Below are 17,889 nucleotides of genomic sequence, written 5' to 3' on the forward strand. Positions count from 1 at the left end.
AGAAAACAGAAAGACTAGCTCACAGAGCCTCAGAGGGAAGTGCTCAGCAGAGACAGGGAGTCCCACCTTAGTAGCCAGCTCTTTCTCTCGATCCACCAGGCTTTCAATGTCTGCTGAGTCGTAGCCACTGCTCTCGCTGGGTGTGATGGCACTTTCAAAGGTGGTGGTTGAGATCTGAGAGGAGATGCTGGTGGAGGTGCTGAGGGTCCCGCTGCTGAGGCTGGGGGACAACGAGTCACTCAGGGATTTGGGGATGCTGTCACCCAGTCTGTCACGGAGCAGCAGAAAGTGGCGGGTTTTCTCCACCTAAGAAGACCAGCAAATGCAAGCTCATCAAGGTCTTAATAAGCAAAGTATTATATCACACCTCCACTGTGACGGAGAACTGCCAAGCCCTGGTCACAGGCAGCAGCCGAGCATAAGATGATATTTGGGGCATTTCGCCCCAGAGTCCGCCCGCCCCTGCCTTCCCCCCAGTACCTCGTGCAGGAGCTCCAGCTTCTCCAAATCCCACTGGTGCTCTAGGATGAGGCTGTCTCCCCGGGGCCGCCAGCCGGCCAAATTCTCCTCCCCCCGCACGTACGCCACTGAAGTATCCAAGATTTTCCTTCTCCTCCGCTGCATGCCTGAGATAAGAGAAAGCCACTTTTTTTTTTTTCCCACAGAAAAACCCAAGTCTAATTTTAGCTCAAAAGGAATGAATAATTTATACATATGGCATACTAGGACAGTTGAGTCTCAAGATACATGGGGTATTATTAATAAAAATGTATCTCTTTTGCTCCAAAGCAACTGTCTGAACTTCTTTTAAAACTGAGTTTTATATTCATAGATAATTATGAAGTTGGTAATGCAACTTGAGAAAATGCTAGATATTATGTTAAGTGAAAACACAGAGATTAAATATTCTGCACACTATTGGTTCAAATATATAAAAACACACTCAGGGGAAAATAGTTGGAAAGGACTATATGCACCTCCCTCATGTTTCATGGCTCAGTCAAGATGGTAGATGACCAACTGTTTCTGCCTCCATTATTTCCCATTGATTTTTTAAAATGTTGTACTAGTTTCAGAGGTTCATGACATCGTACAGGAGACAGGGATCAAGACCATCCCCAGAAAAAGAAATGCAAAAAAGCAAAATGGCTGTCTGAGGAGGCCTTACAAATAGCTGTGAAAAGAAGAGAAGTGAGAAGCAAAGCAGAAAAGTAAAGATATATCCATTTGAATGCAGAGTTCCAAAGAATAGCAAGGAGAGGTAAGAAAGCCTTCCTCAGTGATCAATGCAAAGAAATAGGGGAAAACAATAGAATGGGAAAGACTAGAGATCTCTTCAAGAAAATTAGAGATACCAAGGGAACATTTCATGCAAAGATGGGCTCAATAAAGGACAAAAATGGTATGGAAGCAAAAGATATTAAGAACAGGTGGCGGGAATACACAGAAGAACTATACAAAAAAGATCTTCACAACCCAGTTAATCACGATGATGTGATCACTCACCTAGAGTCAGACATCCTGGAATGTGAAGTCAAGCGGGCCTTAGGAAGCATCACTACAAACAAAGCTAGTGGAGGTGATGGAATCCCAGTTAAGCTACTTCAAATCCTAAAAGATGATGCTGTGAAAGTGCTGCACTCAATATGCCAGCAAATTTGGAAAACTCAGCAGTGGGCACAGGACTGGGAAAGGTCAGCTTTCATTCCAAGCCCAAACAAAGGCAATCCCAAACAATGCTCAAACTACCGCACAATTGCACTCATCACACACGCTAGTAAAGTAATGCTCAGAATTCTCCAAGCCAGGCTTCAGCAATACATGAACCGTGAACTTCCAGATGTTCAAGCTGGTTTTAGAAAAGGCAGAGGAACCAGAGATCAAATTGCCAACATCCTCTGGATCATCGAAAAAGCAAGAGAGTTCCAGAAAAACATCTATTTCTGCTTTATTGACTATGCCAAAGCCCTTAACTGTGTGAATCACAATAAACTGTGGAAAATTCTGAAAGACATGGGAATACCAGACCACCTGACCTGCCTCTTGAGAAACCTGTATACAGGTCAGGAAGCAACAGTTAGAACTGGACATAGAACAACAGACTGGCTCTAAATAGGGAAAAGAGTATGTCAAGGCTGTATATTGTCACCCTGTTTATTTAACTTAAATGCAGAGTACATCATGAGAAACACTGGGCTGGATGAAGCAGAAGCTGGAATCAAGATTGTCGGGAGAAATATCAGTAACCTCAGATATACAGATGACACCACCCTTATGGCAGAAAGTGAAGAAGAACTAAAGAGCCTCTTGATGAAAGTGAAAAAGAAGAGTGAAAAAGCTGGCTTAAAGCTCAGCATTCATAAAACTAAGATCATGGCATCCAGTCCCATCACTTCATGGCAAATAGATGGAGAAACAGTGGAAACAGTGGCTGATTTTTATTTTGGGGGGCTCCAAAATCACTGCAGATGGTGACTGCAGCCTGAAATTAAAAGACACTTCTTGGAAGGAAAGTTATGACCAATATAGACAGCATATTAAAAAGCAGAGACATTACTTTGCCAACAAAGGTCCGTCTAGTCAAGGCTATGGTTTTTCCAGAGGTCATGTATGGATGTGAGAGTTGGACTATAAAGAAAGCTGAGCACTGAAGAATTGACGCTTTTGAACTGTGGTGTTGGAGAAGACTCTTGAGAGTCCCTTGGATTGCAAGGAGATCCAACCAGTCCATCCAAAAGGAGATCAGCCCCGGGTGTTCATTGGAAGGACTGATGCTGAAGCTGAAACTCCAATACTTTGGCCACCTGATGCGAAGAGCTGACTCATTTGAAAAGACCCTGACGCTGGGAAAGATTGAGGGCAGGAGGAGAAGGGGATGACAGACGATGAGATGATTGGATGGCATCACTGACTCAATGGACATGAGTTTGGGTAGGCTCCGTGAGTGGGTGATGGACAAGGAGGCCTGGCGTGCTGCAGTTCATGGGGTCGCAAAAAGCCGGACACGACTGAGCGACTGAACTGAACTGAACTGGTTTCAAATTTAAAACTGGTTCAAATTTAAAAGACATGAAAGTGAAAGGCACTCAGTCTTGTCCAACTCTTTGCGACCCCATGGACTTCTCCATTGAATTCTCCAGGTAAGAATACCGGAATGGGTAGCCTTTCCCTTCTCCAGGGGATCTTTCCAACCCAGGGATCAAACCCAGGTCTCCCAGATTGCAGGTGGATTCTTAACCAGCTGAGCCACAAGGGAAGCCCAAGAATACTGGAGTGGGTAGCCTATCCCTTCTCCAGTGGATCTTCCCCACCTAGGAATCAAACTGGGGTCTCCCACATTGCAGGCGGATTCTTTACCAACTGAGCTCTCAGGGAAGCCCTTAAAAGACATGAATTTATGTTAATTTAAAAATTTCTGAAGGAATTCTCTAGACACTGTAATTAGCTGCTATGGGACTTAGATTCACACTCAGAATCTTCCTTTTATCTCCATTCTTATCTGTGGGCCTCAGTCTCTTTTCCACATATGTTCTCTAAAATGATTCAAACTTACACTAAATGTTTTGAAAAACCCATACTTTTGTCCATGTTCCAGTTTCTTTTTTTTTTGGAGAAATACTCTATTGCATTTGAATCAGATGAGGAACAGAAGAGAATAGGTTATTTTAATCTTAGAAGAAAACATTTCATTATCTCTTTCATATTAATTCTAATGTCTATTAATTGGAATAGCACAGGAATGTAATTTGGAATCTTTTGGGAAACATTGTATATTAATCGAAAGGCATTTTATTTATCAATGTCCATTAAAAATTATAATATTCCCTTGACGGAGTTACCTTTTTATCACCTCAGAGGTCACTAACTGTAGCAATCACTCCAGCACCATTCCTCAACAAAGGATACTTTTTTTTTTTTACTGTAGTGGTTTTTGTCATACATTGACATGATTCAGCCCATGTTCCAGTTTCACAAACATGGAAACGCAGAGGGCTGCTTAAGGCCACCACATTGGAGGAATAACAGCAGTCCAGAGAGACATAAAAAGGGACACATAACAAGCTCAGCTTAATAATAATTTGTCTTTCTATAGCATAGGAGGTTCAAATTCTAGTTTGACAGCACCTGTAAAGTCACACTGTCGAGTTACCTTTGGGGCTAAGGTAGGAAGGGAAATGGTTCTGAAGTTTTCCAAACCAGATTCACTGTAATACACTTGATTTTTTTTGGGAGGGTGGGGGCGGGGAGGGGGGTCATGACTCAGGGCGTGTAGGATCTTAGTTCCTTGACCAGGGACTGAATCTGGGGCCATAGCAGTGAATGCACTGAGTCCTAACCACTGGATCGCCAGGGAATTCTCAAAATAGGCTTGAATTTGTTATACTGATAATATTCCACAGCCTAGTAACACTCTGTTCTATACAGTTTTTATAACTGTATAGGATGTCATAAAGCAAACAGTGTTGTAACTCAGAAAATGGTAACTCCCACCATCACCACCAAAGTGGCTTGTAAAATATAACTGGTGTCTCAAAAATGTATATCCATCCTGCATGGGTGGGGTAAACTTTTGATATCGAGTACTGTGGTCAGATGCAAAGGTAACTCTCTCTTCCCTGATCCACAGAGCTTACCTGGACTTCCTGTGTCTGCCATTTTGCATAAACTGAGTTCATAAATTCCAGTGACTCGATTGCTATGTAAATTAAAACAAATAAACAATTGCTTAATTTCAAACAGCACAAAAACAAGAAGAATCTCAATTCTCTCTGCTTAAAACATTGTCTCCTGTACTGGAATTGCAACCCACCCTCAAATAAAATTACAGACATCTCTCATTAGTCGCTGTTCTTCTCCTATTCTGAACTTGGGAAAAAACTGAATGATAAACTGGAAAATGTATAATACAAATGTGAAAACTGAATTTTGCCTATTCTTACCACAAGAAAGAAGAGATGAGGGGGTAAAGGTCTGAGTAGAATGAAAATGATAAACACCAGCTTCTGGGGGTGTGGTTAGGAAGGGGACTGAACCTTCTACTGCATTAAAAACCATTTTTAAGCTCAGTGGTGATGCACAAGTAGTCACTGTATTATTCTTGATGTACACTTATGTATCTAAAACACAAATAAATCTTAAGAAAAAGAACATCCCAACAGTAAGCTGTTGGAAATAATAATAATGACATTTAAAAGAACACTCGGTCCCTGCAGAACTGTTGGAGAAGTGTTCACAATGGAACATGCCTTCCTCCCTTTACTACTCATCCTTTACTACTACTACTCATCATTTACTATTAATATTTTACTAAATGCCAACATTTACCTCACTGCACTCCAGGTGTCAGCTACCAAATGGTTTATAGGCCGAGAACCCTGGAAACAGCAGTTAGGAGACCGCTCACTCTGTACGGGGCCCGCCAAACCGAGGAGACATTTGTCTCCAAAACTTACGAGTCTGGTGACTTTGAATAGCCGCTGCCAAAGAGGCTGCGCAGCGAGCGTGGTGGCGAGATCTTGGCGTCCCGGGAGTAAAAGACCATGCACACGTCCTTGGTTATGACGGCCGGCTGGATGCAGTGATCCAGCTGAAAGCAGACAGAACCCCTGTGACCACAGTCTGGGCACTATGGCATTGGAAAGCTGGTCCCAGATGTGGGGGGGTTCTACCAACAATTTATTTCAACAGCAAATCAGAAAACAATACATGTAAGGTCAGGCGGTATTCCTTGTAGGTGCATTTATTTTCTCAAAATTTTTTCAGTTTTTTTCTGTAGGCAGCAGCTGATATTTATTATTGTCACATGCCTAGCACTGTTTAGGTAAATGCTATTAATACTATCATTACCCCTGTTCAAGAGATGAGGAAATTGAGGCACAGAGGAGAAATTACTCATCCAAGGACAGGAAGGCAGTTAAGTGACAGCATAGGGACCTAAACTCAGACAGGCTAGTTCTAGCATCTGCGATGTTAACCACTACTAGGCTCCATCCACAACTTCCAAAACAAGAGGCTGCTTTCTTAAAATCATGCATTCTCTGAAGGATGGGGATTAGGCTACCAAAACTGAAAATGAAATAGAAGTTATGCGACTTTTTGATTAACTAGAGACTGGGAACAGAACCTAATATAACCAGAGTAGTTAGCAAAGTATAATATGATAAGTAACTTAAGGATGAGCCGGGAGAAAGGAAGACAAAATCAGTCACATCGTTCCTCCCCACTTCCTTGTTGTGACCTGCCCACTGTGCAGGGCGGGCAGGTCACGGCAACTCAAGTTGTGGGTCCTCTCACCTCCAGGTAGGCTGACAGGGTCATGTAGATCTTTTCGCCGTAGGGTGTCACTCGGTTCAGAAGGAGAGAGTTATGGAGGGAACTATCCCAGACGGCCTCGAAACGATAGAAGGTCCTACAGTCGAAAAGGCAAGAGGGGTCACCTAAAGCTGCAGGCACCTAAGTGCAGGTACTGCCACAACCAGAAATGCTGCAGAAGCTACAGCGACCCACAGTTCCAACTTCCCGAACTCTGACAACACAGTAGGACCTTCATCTCCTGGGAGAAAAAGGTCAGCCTCCAGCCTCTTGCCCCCACCTGTTGTCAAGGAACACTTAGCTATGCTCTTTTTTTTGACAAGCCTGTTTTTTCCCTGCCTATAAACATCAACATAGTGAGATCAATCAAAAGAATTAAGATGAAAAGTGGAAATGAGTATGGACAGAAACTAAAATAAGAAAGACTAAGTGAGCTCCTCCATGAGTCAGTGACGAGGGCAGGAAGCAGAGGTTCAATCATTTGAAGCAGCTTTCTTCATGTCTCAATCCCATCCTGCTGAACCTCAGAAACGTCACACACACATCTAGGAGGACTGATGAGAGAGACAGTATAGAGAACCTTGTTTTAAATAAAATATGAGGTTATTCTTAGCTGACATTTCAGTAAAAGAAAATGATTTTTAGTACCAGAGCTAGCCAACTACTATTTATCAGTTTTCCAAAAATCCACATAAGAATCTAACATTCAAATAACAACTAGAAGTTTGATTATTTAGTAAACATCCATAAACTGATTTTGTAAACTGTCCTAATACCTTTCTTTTTTCCTCCCAGTAAAAACACCATAGCCCCTACTTGACATTAAACCTTCCAGTTCAGCAGGTCTCACCTGAAACACCATCCTGAGTTCAACAGCAGTGTCAGAGATCAACTCCCAACTCAACCCCCGAGAGACCCTCACAGAGTGGGCTGTCCAGCACCACATCCTCTGGACATGTAACACACCTCACCTGATACAACTGGAGTTTTGCACACTTTATTCCCTGACCAGTACATTCCACCTCACTCCTTCCCAAATGGTAATCTCACTGCAGCTGTCTTTTCTAGATGTTGGCAAACAGCTGGCATATCTTCTCTCTAAACACAGCTCTGTGCTTCTTTCTCCAGAAATAATCAGAGAAAACAATACTTCTAAATGAACTCTGTAACCACACCTCATTCTGAGTGCTAGTGTTTGAAGCCTGATAGTTTCATCTTGTAGCTGCTTCTAGAAGTACAGTTGTAAGTCATCTTGAAGTACAGCTGACCCCTGTACAACAGGGGATAGGGGGATGACCCTCCATGCTCTTAAAAATCCGTGTATAGGACTTTCCTGGTGGTCTGAGTGGTAGTGGAGAATCTGCCTGTCAACACAGGAGACATGGGTTCGATCCCTGGTTTGGGGAGATCCCACATGCCACAGGGCAACTAAGCCTCTGCACCAAAACTACTGAGCCCGAGTGCCTACAGGCCGTGCTCCACAGGAGAAGCCGCCGCAGTGAGAAGCGGGAACTGCAACAAAGAGGAGCCCCTGCTCGCCCAAACTAGAGAAAGTCTGTGCAGCAATGAAGACCCAGAACAGCCAAAAAAAAGAAAAAATCCACATATAACTTATAGTAAGCCCTCGATATCCAAGGTTCTGCCTCCGCAGGTTCAGCCAACCACGGATCACGGAGTGCTGTGGTACCTACTACTGAAAAAAATCGACACATAAGTGGACACACACAGTTCAAGCCTGTGTTGTTCAAGGGTCATCAGTTGTACATGATATTCTTGCAAAGATCTAGCTCTTAAGGTAGTGCGTAAGGGGTCAAGAAAATTCTCTACACAGACACCAAAGGGACAGAGAGACAGCAAGACAAAGATGGATGAAGCAACCAAGAGACCCAAACAGCAACCACGGAGGATGACAGAAGCCCCTCCCCTGTCCCTGGGCTCAGCAGAGAGCCCTTTATGCACCCACAGAGCCCTATTTTGATCGAATCTAAATTTTAGCTTGGTTTAAGCCAAATTCTGACATTGGGTGGTGGAATCCATTACTTCAGCAGAAGCCACTGAGGGCTCTGTCCTTGAGACGGCTCTTTTATTGTGTCCCAGTGTCTGCTGAGGGACCTGGAATGGGGCCTACCTGTGGCCCTGCAGGTCTGGGCCCACCTGTGCTGAGGTCAAGTAAAGCCCCTTCCTAGGGTGAGGGCGTGTGTTACCCTGGGGACACCGGACAGCGATTCCTAGCCCTGCTGCCTGGACTCATTAAGAATGAACCAGAACCTGCGCTTCCTGGGGCCAGGATTTACAGTTCACGATTCCCTCTCAAATGAGGCAAGTGTTCTGAATCTGTGTGAGAAAGCCTCTTCACATTCCTGTTGTTTGGTTTTCATTTAACTTAAAGAAGAAATTTATCTGATAGAAACTTGGCTAACATAGAACAATTCTTACATCACTAAAATCTCCCTGTATTGGGATGGGGAGAAAAAGGTGTTTTTTTTTTTTGTTTTGTTTTGTTTTGTTTGGTGCTTGGGAGTTACGGCTGCACATTTTTTTCCAAAATATTCACCAAGGGTGGCAGTTCTTAAGAAGAGGTCATACAAACTACAACCAAGATGCGTGAGTAATGTCAACGGACTCAAGCGAGCAAGAGAACTGGCAGTTAGAAACAGGGCTGAGTCCTAAAACATGAGGTCTTGTATGGCTTTAAGGTGGTCAGGAAATAACCCCAGGTTGATTTCTCAAGATATTCTAAACAAAAGCAGTGTGTGTTTGTGTGTTGTATGGGTGTTTGTGTGTATGCATCTTAATAAAACATTCAGGCTATACTGTTATGTGTCACTTCCTTAAGTTTTATTTCCCCAAGCAGATGAAGAGAGAGATGGGAGGAAATTTCCTTCACTACCAAACTAGGAATTTTTTTCTATTCTAAAAGCAGAAAATAAATGAGACAAGTAGTCCTGACAGGACAAAGAGAAATGTTTAAAAATAAAAAATATTCCTCACAGACTCAGCTACCCAAATAACTAAACTGGTCTCTGATACAACACAGGACAAAACAAAGAAAAAGGTGAACAATCACACAAGCCTGAGATTCTATATGAAATGAGGGCAGTAACATTCTACCTTGCAATGTGGAAGGGGAAAACTTGATGTGGCATAAGAATAAAATGAGCAAGTTTACTAAATGGAATGAGAAAATAATTATGAACTCTACAGATTATTTAAGAACCTGCAAATGAAACTATACATGCATTAGAAAAACCTAGGGCACAAGGCTGCAGAGTAAGGTCTTGCTCTATTCCTAGGTGGGTACAAGTTTACAAAGGGGAAAACTACTAAATTACAATAGCAGTCAAAGCAACATAAGACATAAAGCATTCTGATAAAACAGAATCTTTATGTGCAAAAAAAAAACAGAAAATACCTAGGCATATCCTTATCAAGAAAGAGCCTGCAAAAACATAGAAAAAACTTTCGTTAGTACAGCAAAAGTCAAACAAAAAAAAAAAGGAAAAAAGAGAGAGGGAGAGAGAGAGGAGAAGAGAAAAAAACAGATATAAAACACAAATTTGCTGACAAGCAAAGTGAATTAAAGTGGACAATTAACAGCGAATTTCATGGGACACAGTTTGATAAATGACTTACAATGACAAGAGTCCCTCTCCTGGGACACTGTGTTAAGGAAATGCTGGACATGGAAGGGAGACAGTTTTGATTAACATCCCTTTAGGAGGTGACTTCCTATTGGAAATGGTAGGAAGTTGCTGTGGAGTTATGAGAAAAGCAAACCAATTAGGTAAGAGAAATGTAGGACCGGGAAGAAAAGGAGCAATGGCTCTTGTGAGCTGCGCTCCACTATCAATGTATCACAAGTGCCCTCTAATCATGTATACTTAATACACCCAACTGGAGTTCTGTAAGTTCAACTTTAAACACTAAACCTTTAGGCAGAAAGAACAAAAGCTCTCTTAACCAAACTCCATTTAGCCACTCACCATATGAACTTATGCTCTTCACAACCCTAGAATGTAAAGACTGACATCTATTTCTCATTGAGCATTATTCTAAAATAAAGAGGTAGTTCACAGGCCCAGTGGAGAAGGAAATGGCAACCCACTTCAGTATTCTTGCCTGGAGAAATCCCAAGGACAGAGGAGCCTGGCAGACTACAGTCCACAGGGTCACCAAGAGTTGGATACGACCGAAGTGACTTAGGCCCAGACAATTTGCTCCCAAGAGCTGAGTTTTGTGCTTCTCAAGTATCAGTAGTATTTGGTCCCAAACCTGTCTATGCAATTGTGTTTGTTATTACAATGATCTAATTTAATTAAATATTAGATAAACCACTGAAACATGAGAGTAATAAGAATTTTTGTTTAGTGTGAAACAAAACTAAGTGTGAAAACTAAACTGAATGTCTTTAAAAGACTTGATAATGGTGAGTTGTTTAAAAAAACAGCTGTTCAATTAAGTTTGGGTGAGATGAATGTAAAAGAAAGAGGGAAATAAAATTTTGGTGATACATGATAAAAAAGTTTAAAGGATTTTGCACTTAGATTTTCTTCATAAGTTTCTAGTTCCACCAAATTGAAAAGTATAGATGATAAATTACGGGTGTGGCTTTGTCAGAAAGACAGTCAGAAGTCTAATAAATGAGCCTACAATTAAAGAAAAGGCCTTGGCCCTACAGCAAGAGCTTGACAAATTTATGTACATCTATATACTTTAAAATAAGTGTTTATAGTCTGTATCTTTTCATTATTCTTGACTTTAGCAACTTTTTTGATTAATTAACTCTAAGCTTCTATTGGGAAAGATAAGGTGGTTCTTTTTTTTTATATACAAAGCAAGAGATTTATTGGGAAGGGGCCCCAGGGTGGGCAGCATTGGGGTAAGGGAACCCAGGAGGACTGCTCTGCCACATGGCTTGCAGTCTCGAGTTTTAGGGTGATGGGGTTAGTTTCCAGGTTGTCTCTGGCCAGTCATTCTGACTCCAGGTCCCTGCTGGTGGTGGTGATGCCAAGCAGGGCCCTGTGGGGCTCTTGGAATGAAGGCCTTTTCATCCCCCATTCCTTGTAGGCTAGATTCCAGCCTCCACGACTTTCTCTGAGTTCCAAATGGCAGAACAGTTGCTGAACAAAGGAGAAGCCAAGATAAGTTGCTTCTAACAAAGTCAAATTCATCTTCTACACATCTAACCCACTGCCAGGCATGAGTCAAAGGACTGGTAAAGGTTACTCTAATGGAGGCAAGTTCAGCGCAACCAGCACATCAACGAAACACCAAGTTTCACCATCTTTCATCAAGTACCACAGGGAGGGTTAAGATATGTTTCTCATAGTTGCAAGGAAAATGTGATGAATGCCAGCTGAACACTTTCTGTAAACGTCTGGCAGCAGAGAGAACGCTGTGTGGGATTAATGCTAACTTTGCAGAAATGGTGTTGTTCAAGATTTTGCCCAGGAAGAGGCCAAGGGAGATCAGAGCAGCCTGCTTTATTTCTATCACCCATCCCCCGCCCCATATGTACACCCCTCTCAGTCACCTTCCCTTTCTGCCCACAGTCCCCGCCAGTTTCTCCAAAAGGCAAAAAAGCAAACACACATCTGCTTCCTTTTCCTCATTCCCCTGCAAATCAGAAACACAAGGGAGCAATGGAAAGAAATTAACTGTGGCCCAAACTTTTAACTCTGCTTCTGCTTCTTATCTTATTTTTCCTCTCCCACTTGCCAACAGATGGGAGCAACTTTTTAGGAGCAGACAGACCACAGAGAAATCCCATAATTCGAAGGTTGTGTTCCGATCCACATTAGAACACACAGCCACTCCTGTTCCCCAGACCTCACTTCATAAAGACATGGAGCCTCTGTGCACAATGACGAGACTCCTTCCCCAGGGAGGGAAACGTGCCCCAGCAGGTTTATTTCTAGTCCGACACGGAAAAGCAGAATAGCTATGTACTTTATGCATTCTGTCATTATTTGATTAAAAATGGAATTCTAAGGGAAACTAGCTTAAAATTAAAATTCATTATTTATAGCAGCCAATCTTGGTCAGAAGTTTATAATAATTTATTGCCTTTAATGCATAAGTGAAATAGCAAGACTCCTTGAGCCAACACTGGCAGCAGCAAAGATGAACAAAGGAGAGTTCACTACACCTTGGAGAGCAGGTTTCCATGACACCCAAGGCCGAGAGACAGAGGTCTTTCTCCAGCAATCACTTCACAGAAGACATTTAGTCTTAGGCACAGTTAATCTACATGTAAACCCTTGGGTGGCATGCTGAGTTTTCTTCTGCTTTTTCTCTATCATTGCACTACAGCTACAGCTTCTTCTCTAACATTGTGCTACAACATTCAAACTCCCCAAAGGAAAAAACATTTTCATTCTCTGGGGGTAACATATTATATGAGTGTCTCCAATGATTTATGTTATTTATTTCTGAAGAACAGGATAGGCAGAGAAGGAAATAGGGAGTTGAAGTGAGAAGGTGGGGGGTCATTAATGATGAAGAATCTAATGGTGAAGTAATCAACCCCCAGGGCTGACTCATCACTCGCCCCAGTGGCCCACCTGCTAGAGTTGTGGGACGACTTCAGGTACTTGGCAGAGATGATATTGAGGGAGAGGATGGCGTCCACTGCGGCTTCATCCACCTCGGCCTTATTCCTGATCCGGCCTGAGAGAGACGAGAAAGAAACCAGGACATGGGGACATTTAAAAACAAAACAGTGATCCATTAAGCCAAAATGAGACTGTCAGACCGCTGTGTAATTTCAGGTGCCAGAAGAGTCATTTGGTTAACTGTAGTTTCCAAGTCTAATCTGGGAATACTTAGTCTTCCATTCTTCTCCATATTCTGGCTCCCCTTTACATCCCACATTCAGTTAACTGTGAACATTTATTCATTGTTCAAAGACCTTCTCATATTCATCTCGACTTTTATTTCCAACATCACTGCCCTGCTCATCAGGGGAAGGTCATCCCCTTCTAATCAGAGACAAGCAACAGTCATTTAACTGGTCTCCCAGCTGCTCTCACGTCTCTCCTGGTCAATCCACCCCACACTCACCTTCTATAATGTTCTTAAGCCACTGACTTCATTATACCACTTTCTTATTTAACATCTGACAATTCTGTTTTCAAATACTAAGACTAGGGTATGCAGCAGTGCACAGAGTTTCAGAACACAGTCTCTGGAGCAGAACTGCCTGGGTTCAAATCTCAGCTCCGACACTAACTGTCTGTGAGGCCTGGGCATATGCTCAACCTCTTTGAGCCTCACTTTCCTCACCTGCCAAGTGGGAAAAACAATTCCTCCCTTTAAAGATTTTTATGATCATATTATATGTTATGTTATATTATGTGAACTAACATTTTTAGAGCATTCAGGAAAGTACCTGCCACATTTCATGCTTGTTTAAAAAAAGTAATAAGCCATAGGGTTTCAGAAAAGCCTTAATACCTGCTGCCTCTGCTCACCACCCATTCTGGTCAGAAAGCATCTCTCTTTTTTTGTGTGTAAAAATTAATTTTGAAAAGCTTGAAAATCACTGTCCTCCATAGGACAGAGTAATAACCATCCTTCCAGAGGTCCCTCATTTGGTCTGCAGGTACCCAAGAGGTTTATGCATAAAATTCAGAAGGGCTAAACTGCATGAGAAAAAAATCACAACTTTATTTTCAGGAGCCTCTTCTGAAGGAAACGGGCCTTTCCTTCAATTACGAGGGGAGGGCACAAACCACAGCAGACCGAGCAGTACTTAGACCTTTGTCCCAGGCAGAAATCAGAGGTGTTTTCGTATCACACCAATGCCAACTATATGACACTCATTACCACTTTGAAATGACACAGGTTAGACCCTCTGCTTATTTAACACATCAATAGAGAGCTTATGTTACAAATTTGTTTAGTATTTTAACAACTGTATTTCAATATTATTTGTTCCCTTAGTAATCCCAAGTACTTTGTTTTCTACATTTAAAAACATAATTCTGAGGCTTCACCTCTGCCAAATGGGTCCATGGTAAAAACAGGTTCAGGCCCCTGCCTTAGCCTCTCAGTCTATAGCTGATGCTGTTGGTTCAATCTTTTCCTCTCTTTTCCTCTCACCTCAATTCTGTCTCTTCTCTCTGGCCATAGGTTTCTAGCCATTTGCTCATTAGACATTCCTGACTCTAACTCCAAATGCTTGCAAGAAAACAAACAAAACCCTCCAATTTCTCTCTAATCTACTAAGAGCATCTCCTACCAGCTAACCCAGTTCTCTTGGATCTTTTTTGTTGTCCACTCTCCTAGCACAGGTCTGTTTCAGTTGTCCTCATTTGGTACTCACTCCTCAAACAGCTCTGGACACATACACACGCTGCTCCTCACTAGGTCACAAGTGCACAAGGAGCAGAGGCTTCCCTGGGGCCTTCTCAGGGCCTCTGGCACAGAACCACTCCCCCAGTCCTTGAGAAAAATAATGGCAGTTGCATAACCTATGAAGGGAGCTGGGAAACAAGAGTACTTTTGAACTCAGTCTCTCTTCCGATGGTCATGTTTTCCAGGACAGTCTTCCACATGCTCCCTGTGCTCATCTGAAGAAACGTACTCACCTACCACCAGCTCACGGACATCCTTCCAGTGGAGCTCACTCCCCTTCTCATGGATGATGGTCACTGTGATCCTCCGCTGTATGCCCTAGGTAATGGAGCAGGGTTGCAATTTAGCTGGGGCCACCTCTTATTTCCTCTTGTTTGCCCTTTGTTGGATTGTCTGGTGTGGCAAGAAGGGGAGGTATGGAGAGAGATGGGATGCTGTCCACACTGTTATTCTGAACCAAGGGACATAGGTGAGGGATTGAGGAAGAGCCAGGTGCTGATACAGCTTCAAGAACCAATGCCCAGACTGTAAGTCCCAGAGTGAGCCCATCTGGTTCACAAGACTTCTGAGCACTGATTAAAACTACTTTCCATTTGCCAAAGAGGGACCTGCATTTCACGGCTAGATTTTCAGTCCACTGAAACCTTACTTGTCTATCTCCATTAAAACCTTCCGGCTGTGAAAGCAGTTTCTTAACATCACAGAGTGAAATGGCATAAAACCACAGAGGAGCTGCATACATTCTAATAACTGAATTAAACAAATTCTTTCAAAATAGTTCTTTTAATATGTGTATTTATACACAAAAGCCAAGGTTTGAGAAACTTTAAGGAAAGGATAGAGCAAAGTCTCCCAACCTCCAAATTCCCTTCAAATGAAGATAAAAAGGCAGAGAAACAGAGGGCTGTTTCTTATTCTAACTCTTTTTGGTGTTCCCTTCTAGGCCGTTTTTGGCTCCTTTGTTAGTACCTGGTGAAGCAAAAACGTCCCCTGGCAGGGCAAGCCTGCTGTATGGTCCACCACGGCTGGGATATACCTGTAAAAAAAAAAAAATACGAAAGAAAGAGGTTAGATGGATGCTTGTGCTAATAACTAACTGCAACTTCACCTGCAAAGTCCTCCCTGGTTGTGCTACCCCTCAGTGGTTTCTGTTTTCCTAAATTCCGATCCCACATCCTTCTTGTCATCTGGAGTGGACATATAATCGCACAGTCATTTGCATTTAGTAAAACTTTCTCTGTATCCATGTCTCATCATCCTTATTAGACTGAAGTGTTCAAATGGCAGTAACACCTTTTGGCTCCATCCCAGCTCCCTGTCTAACAGATATTCTATAAATAATGTATTACTGCCATGGCAAGTGTCAGGAGATAAGGAAGAGATAATTTCAGATCTTTAAGAATCAGAAAGCAATTAACTCAGTGAAAACCATTTACTGTAACTTCTTCACCGTCGTAATGCAAGTTATAATCACATTATGGATCTGTCTACAGAAAGTCAAATTCCTTAAAGTAATGTCACTATTGACGACTACTACAGGATCAATAGAGCCAAACCTCACACACAGCAGCAACTCAATAAATGCTTCCTGGAAGTAACTATGATAGTGGTACCCAGCATGATTAGCAGAGGATCGTTAAGATAACATTTATCCCCTATCCTTTAACTGATATAGCCTCTTCCCTCTGTTTCAGGAAAGGGGTCTCTTTTGTGTTTTTCAAAAGCATTTCGGAGACAAGTATAAACAGTGATTACATTTGCCACTGAGTCTAACACAGCTCAAAGTAAGCCGATGCTGATTATTTTGACTGGAGCCAAAAGTCCTTAACTGGGGGTGATTCTGCCCCCATGGGATATCTGACAATGTCTATTGTCACAACTGGAGGGGAGGGGCTACTGGCACTTTATGGGTAGAGGCCAGGGATGCAGTTAAATACCTATAACATGTAGGACAACCCCCGACCACAGGGAATCATCCACCCCCAAACAGTGCAGAGGTTGAAAAACCCTGGTCTACGGAAATATTCTGTCCCCTAAGCCCCTGAGATGTGGATATAAGTCTCTGGCCCCATTGTGCACAATATGCTCCTGACTCCCTTTGCTTGTTTGCTGATAAAACCCAGTATGTAGCTTGTCTTCTCTCGTAACAAAGTGCCAGTCTCCATGCTCCTGCTAACAATAAGTTAAATTACTCAGTAAGTATTGTTCACTGTTACAAAATGTGGAAATAAATGAAGATGTCCTAAGGAAGCTGACAGTCCTGAGTTCAAACCCCACCCTACTGCTTCCTTGGTCATATTATTTAATATCTCCGAGCCTAGATTTTCTCATTTGAATAAGAATATGGTATGTTCTATGAGGAAATAAATGAGAAAACAGTTTTTAAAAAAGTAAATTATAATACTAGGTAGTTCTCTGACAAACATCTGATTCAAAGAATAAACACCCCTAAAATTCAGTTCAAAACTAGAATGTGACGTTTTGTGAACCTGAAGACAAAGAGACTCAAAATTACATTTTTTAATTTTGCAAAATTGTCATATTTAAAAATATATAAAGTGGGACTTACTCTCCCGTAGGCTCCAGTTCACTGATCTCAAACCAAACCAGAAGATCATACTTGCTCATGCTCTGGCCAAGGCTGGTTTTGCTCATGGTATTTAACTTGGTGGCTGGAACTTTTAAAAGTTTTTGGAAAATGTTAACATGTGGTCCAAGTCTACTCAGCAAAGATACAAGCTTCTCTAATGTCAGTCTTCAAGGACACACTTGGCAAAGGCAGCAAGAATCAGGGGACAGATTTCAGTGCAGGAGACCCAGAGACACTTCACCAACTCTATGAGTACCTCTAACTTCAGGGAACAAGGAAAACGGAGGGTCAGCATCTTTCTCCCTCTCTCCCTCCCAACAAAATATCCAATGATGAGAACATAGGTTTCGTGCAGCATAAATGTGCTCACGAAGCCATTAAAAAACCTTCCTGAGGCTCTCACATTTGCAGCATGCAGAGCACATAACAACATGGGAGAGACGATATTGGGAGGGTCTCACTGTGTGTGGTGTGTGTGGAGAGCACCTGTCCCCTAACCCAGTGGTTCCTGAACCTCCTGCACATGAGCATCACCTGGGGATCTCAAAGACGAACGAGGCCATCCTGCAGGCCAATTAAAGAACAATCTCCAGGGATGAGGCTCAGTCCTCTGAGAGGTTTGAAGCCCC

The 17,889-nt window shown here is 42.4% G+C and overlaps 1 protein-coding gene across 5 annotated transcripts in view; it reads right to left on the reverse strand.

The window, feature by feature from the left end:
• KIF1B (kinesin family member 1B) overlaps positions 1–17,889 on the reverse strand; it is a 150,803-nt gene that overhangs the window by 9,617 nt on the left and 123,297 nt on the right. For all 5 annotated transcript variants that reach the window (XM_043922955.1, XM_043922953.1, XM_043922952.1 and 2 more), the window contains 9 exons: positions 17,240–17,348; positions 15,640–15,706; positions 14,904–14,988; positions 12,876–12,981; positions 6,295–6,409; positions 5,454–5,587; positions 4,635–4,696; positions 481–626; positions 67–306 (listed from right to left, as the gene is read on the reverse strand). In XM_043922955.1, coding sequence (XP_043778890.1) covers positions 67–306; positions 481–626; positions 4,635–4,696; positions 5,454–5,587; positions 6,295–6,409; positions 12,876–12,981; positions 14,904–14,988; positions 15,640–15,706; positions 17,240–17,348 — 1,064 coding nt within the window. The remainder of the gene's footprint in view (positions 1–66; positions 307–480; positions 627–4,634; positions 4,697–5,453; positions 5,588–6,294; positions 6,410–12,875; positions 12,982–14,903; positions 14,989–15,639; positions 15,707–17,239; positions 17,349–17,889) is intronic.

Source organism: Cervus elaphus, chromosome 14 (assembly GCF_910594005.1).
Source record: "Cervus elaphus chromosome 14, mCerEla1.1, whole genome shotgun sequence".
Classification (NCBI taxonomy): Eukaryota; Metazoa; Chordata; class Mammalia; order Artiodactyla; family Cervidae; genus Cervus; species Cervus elaphus.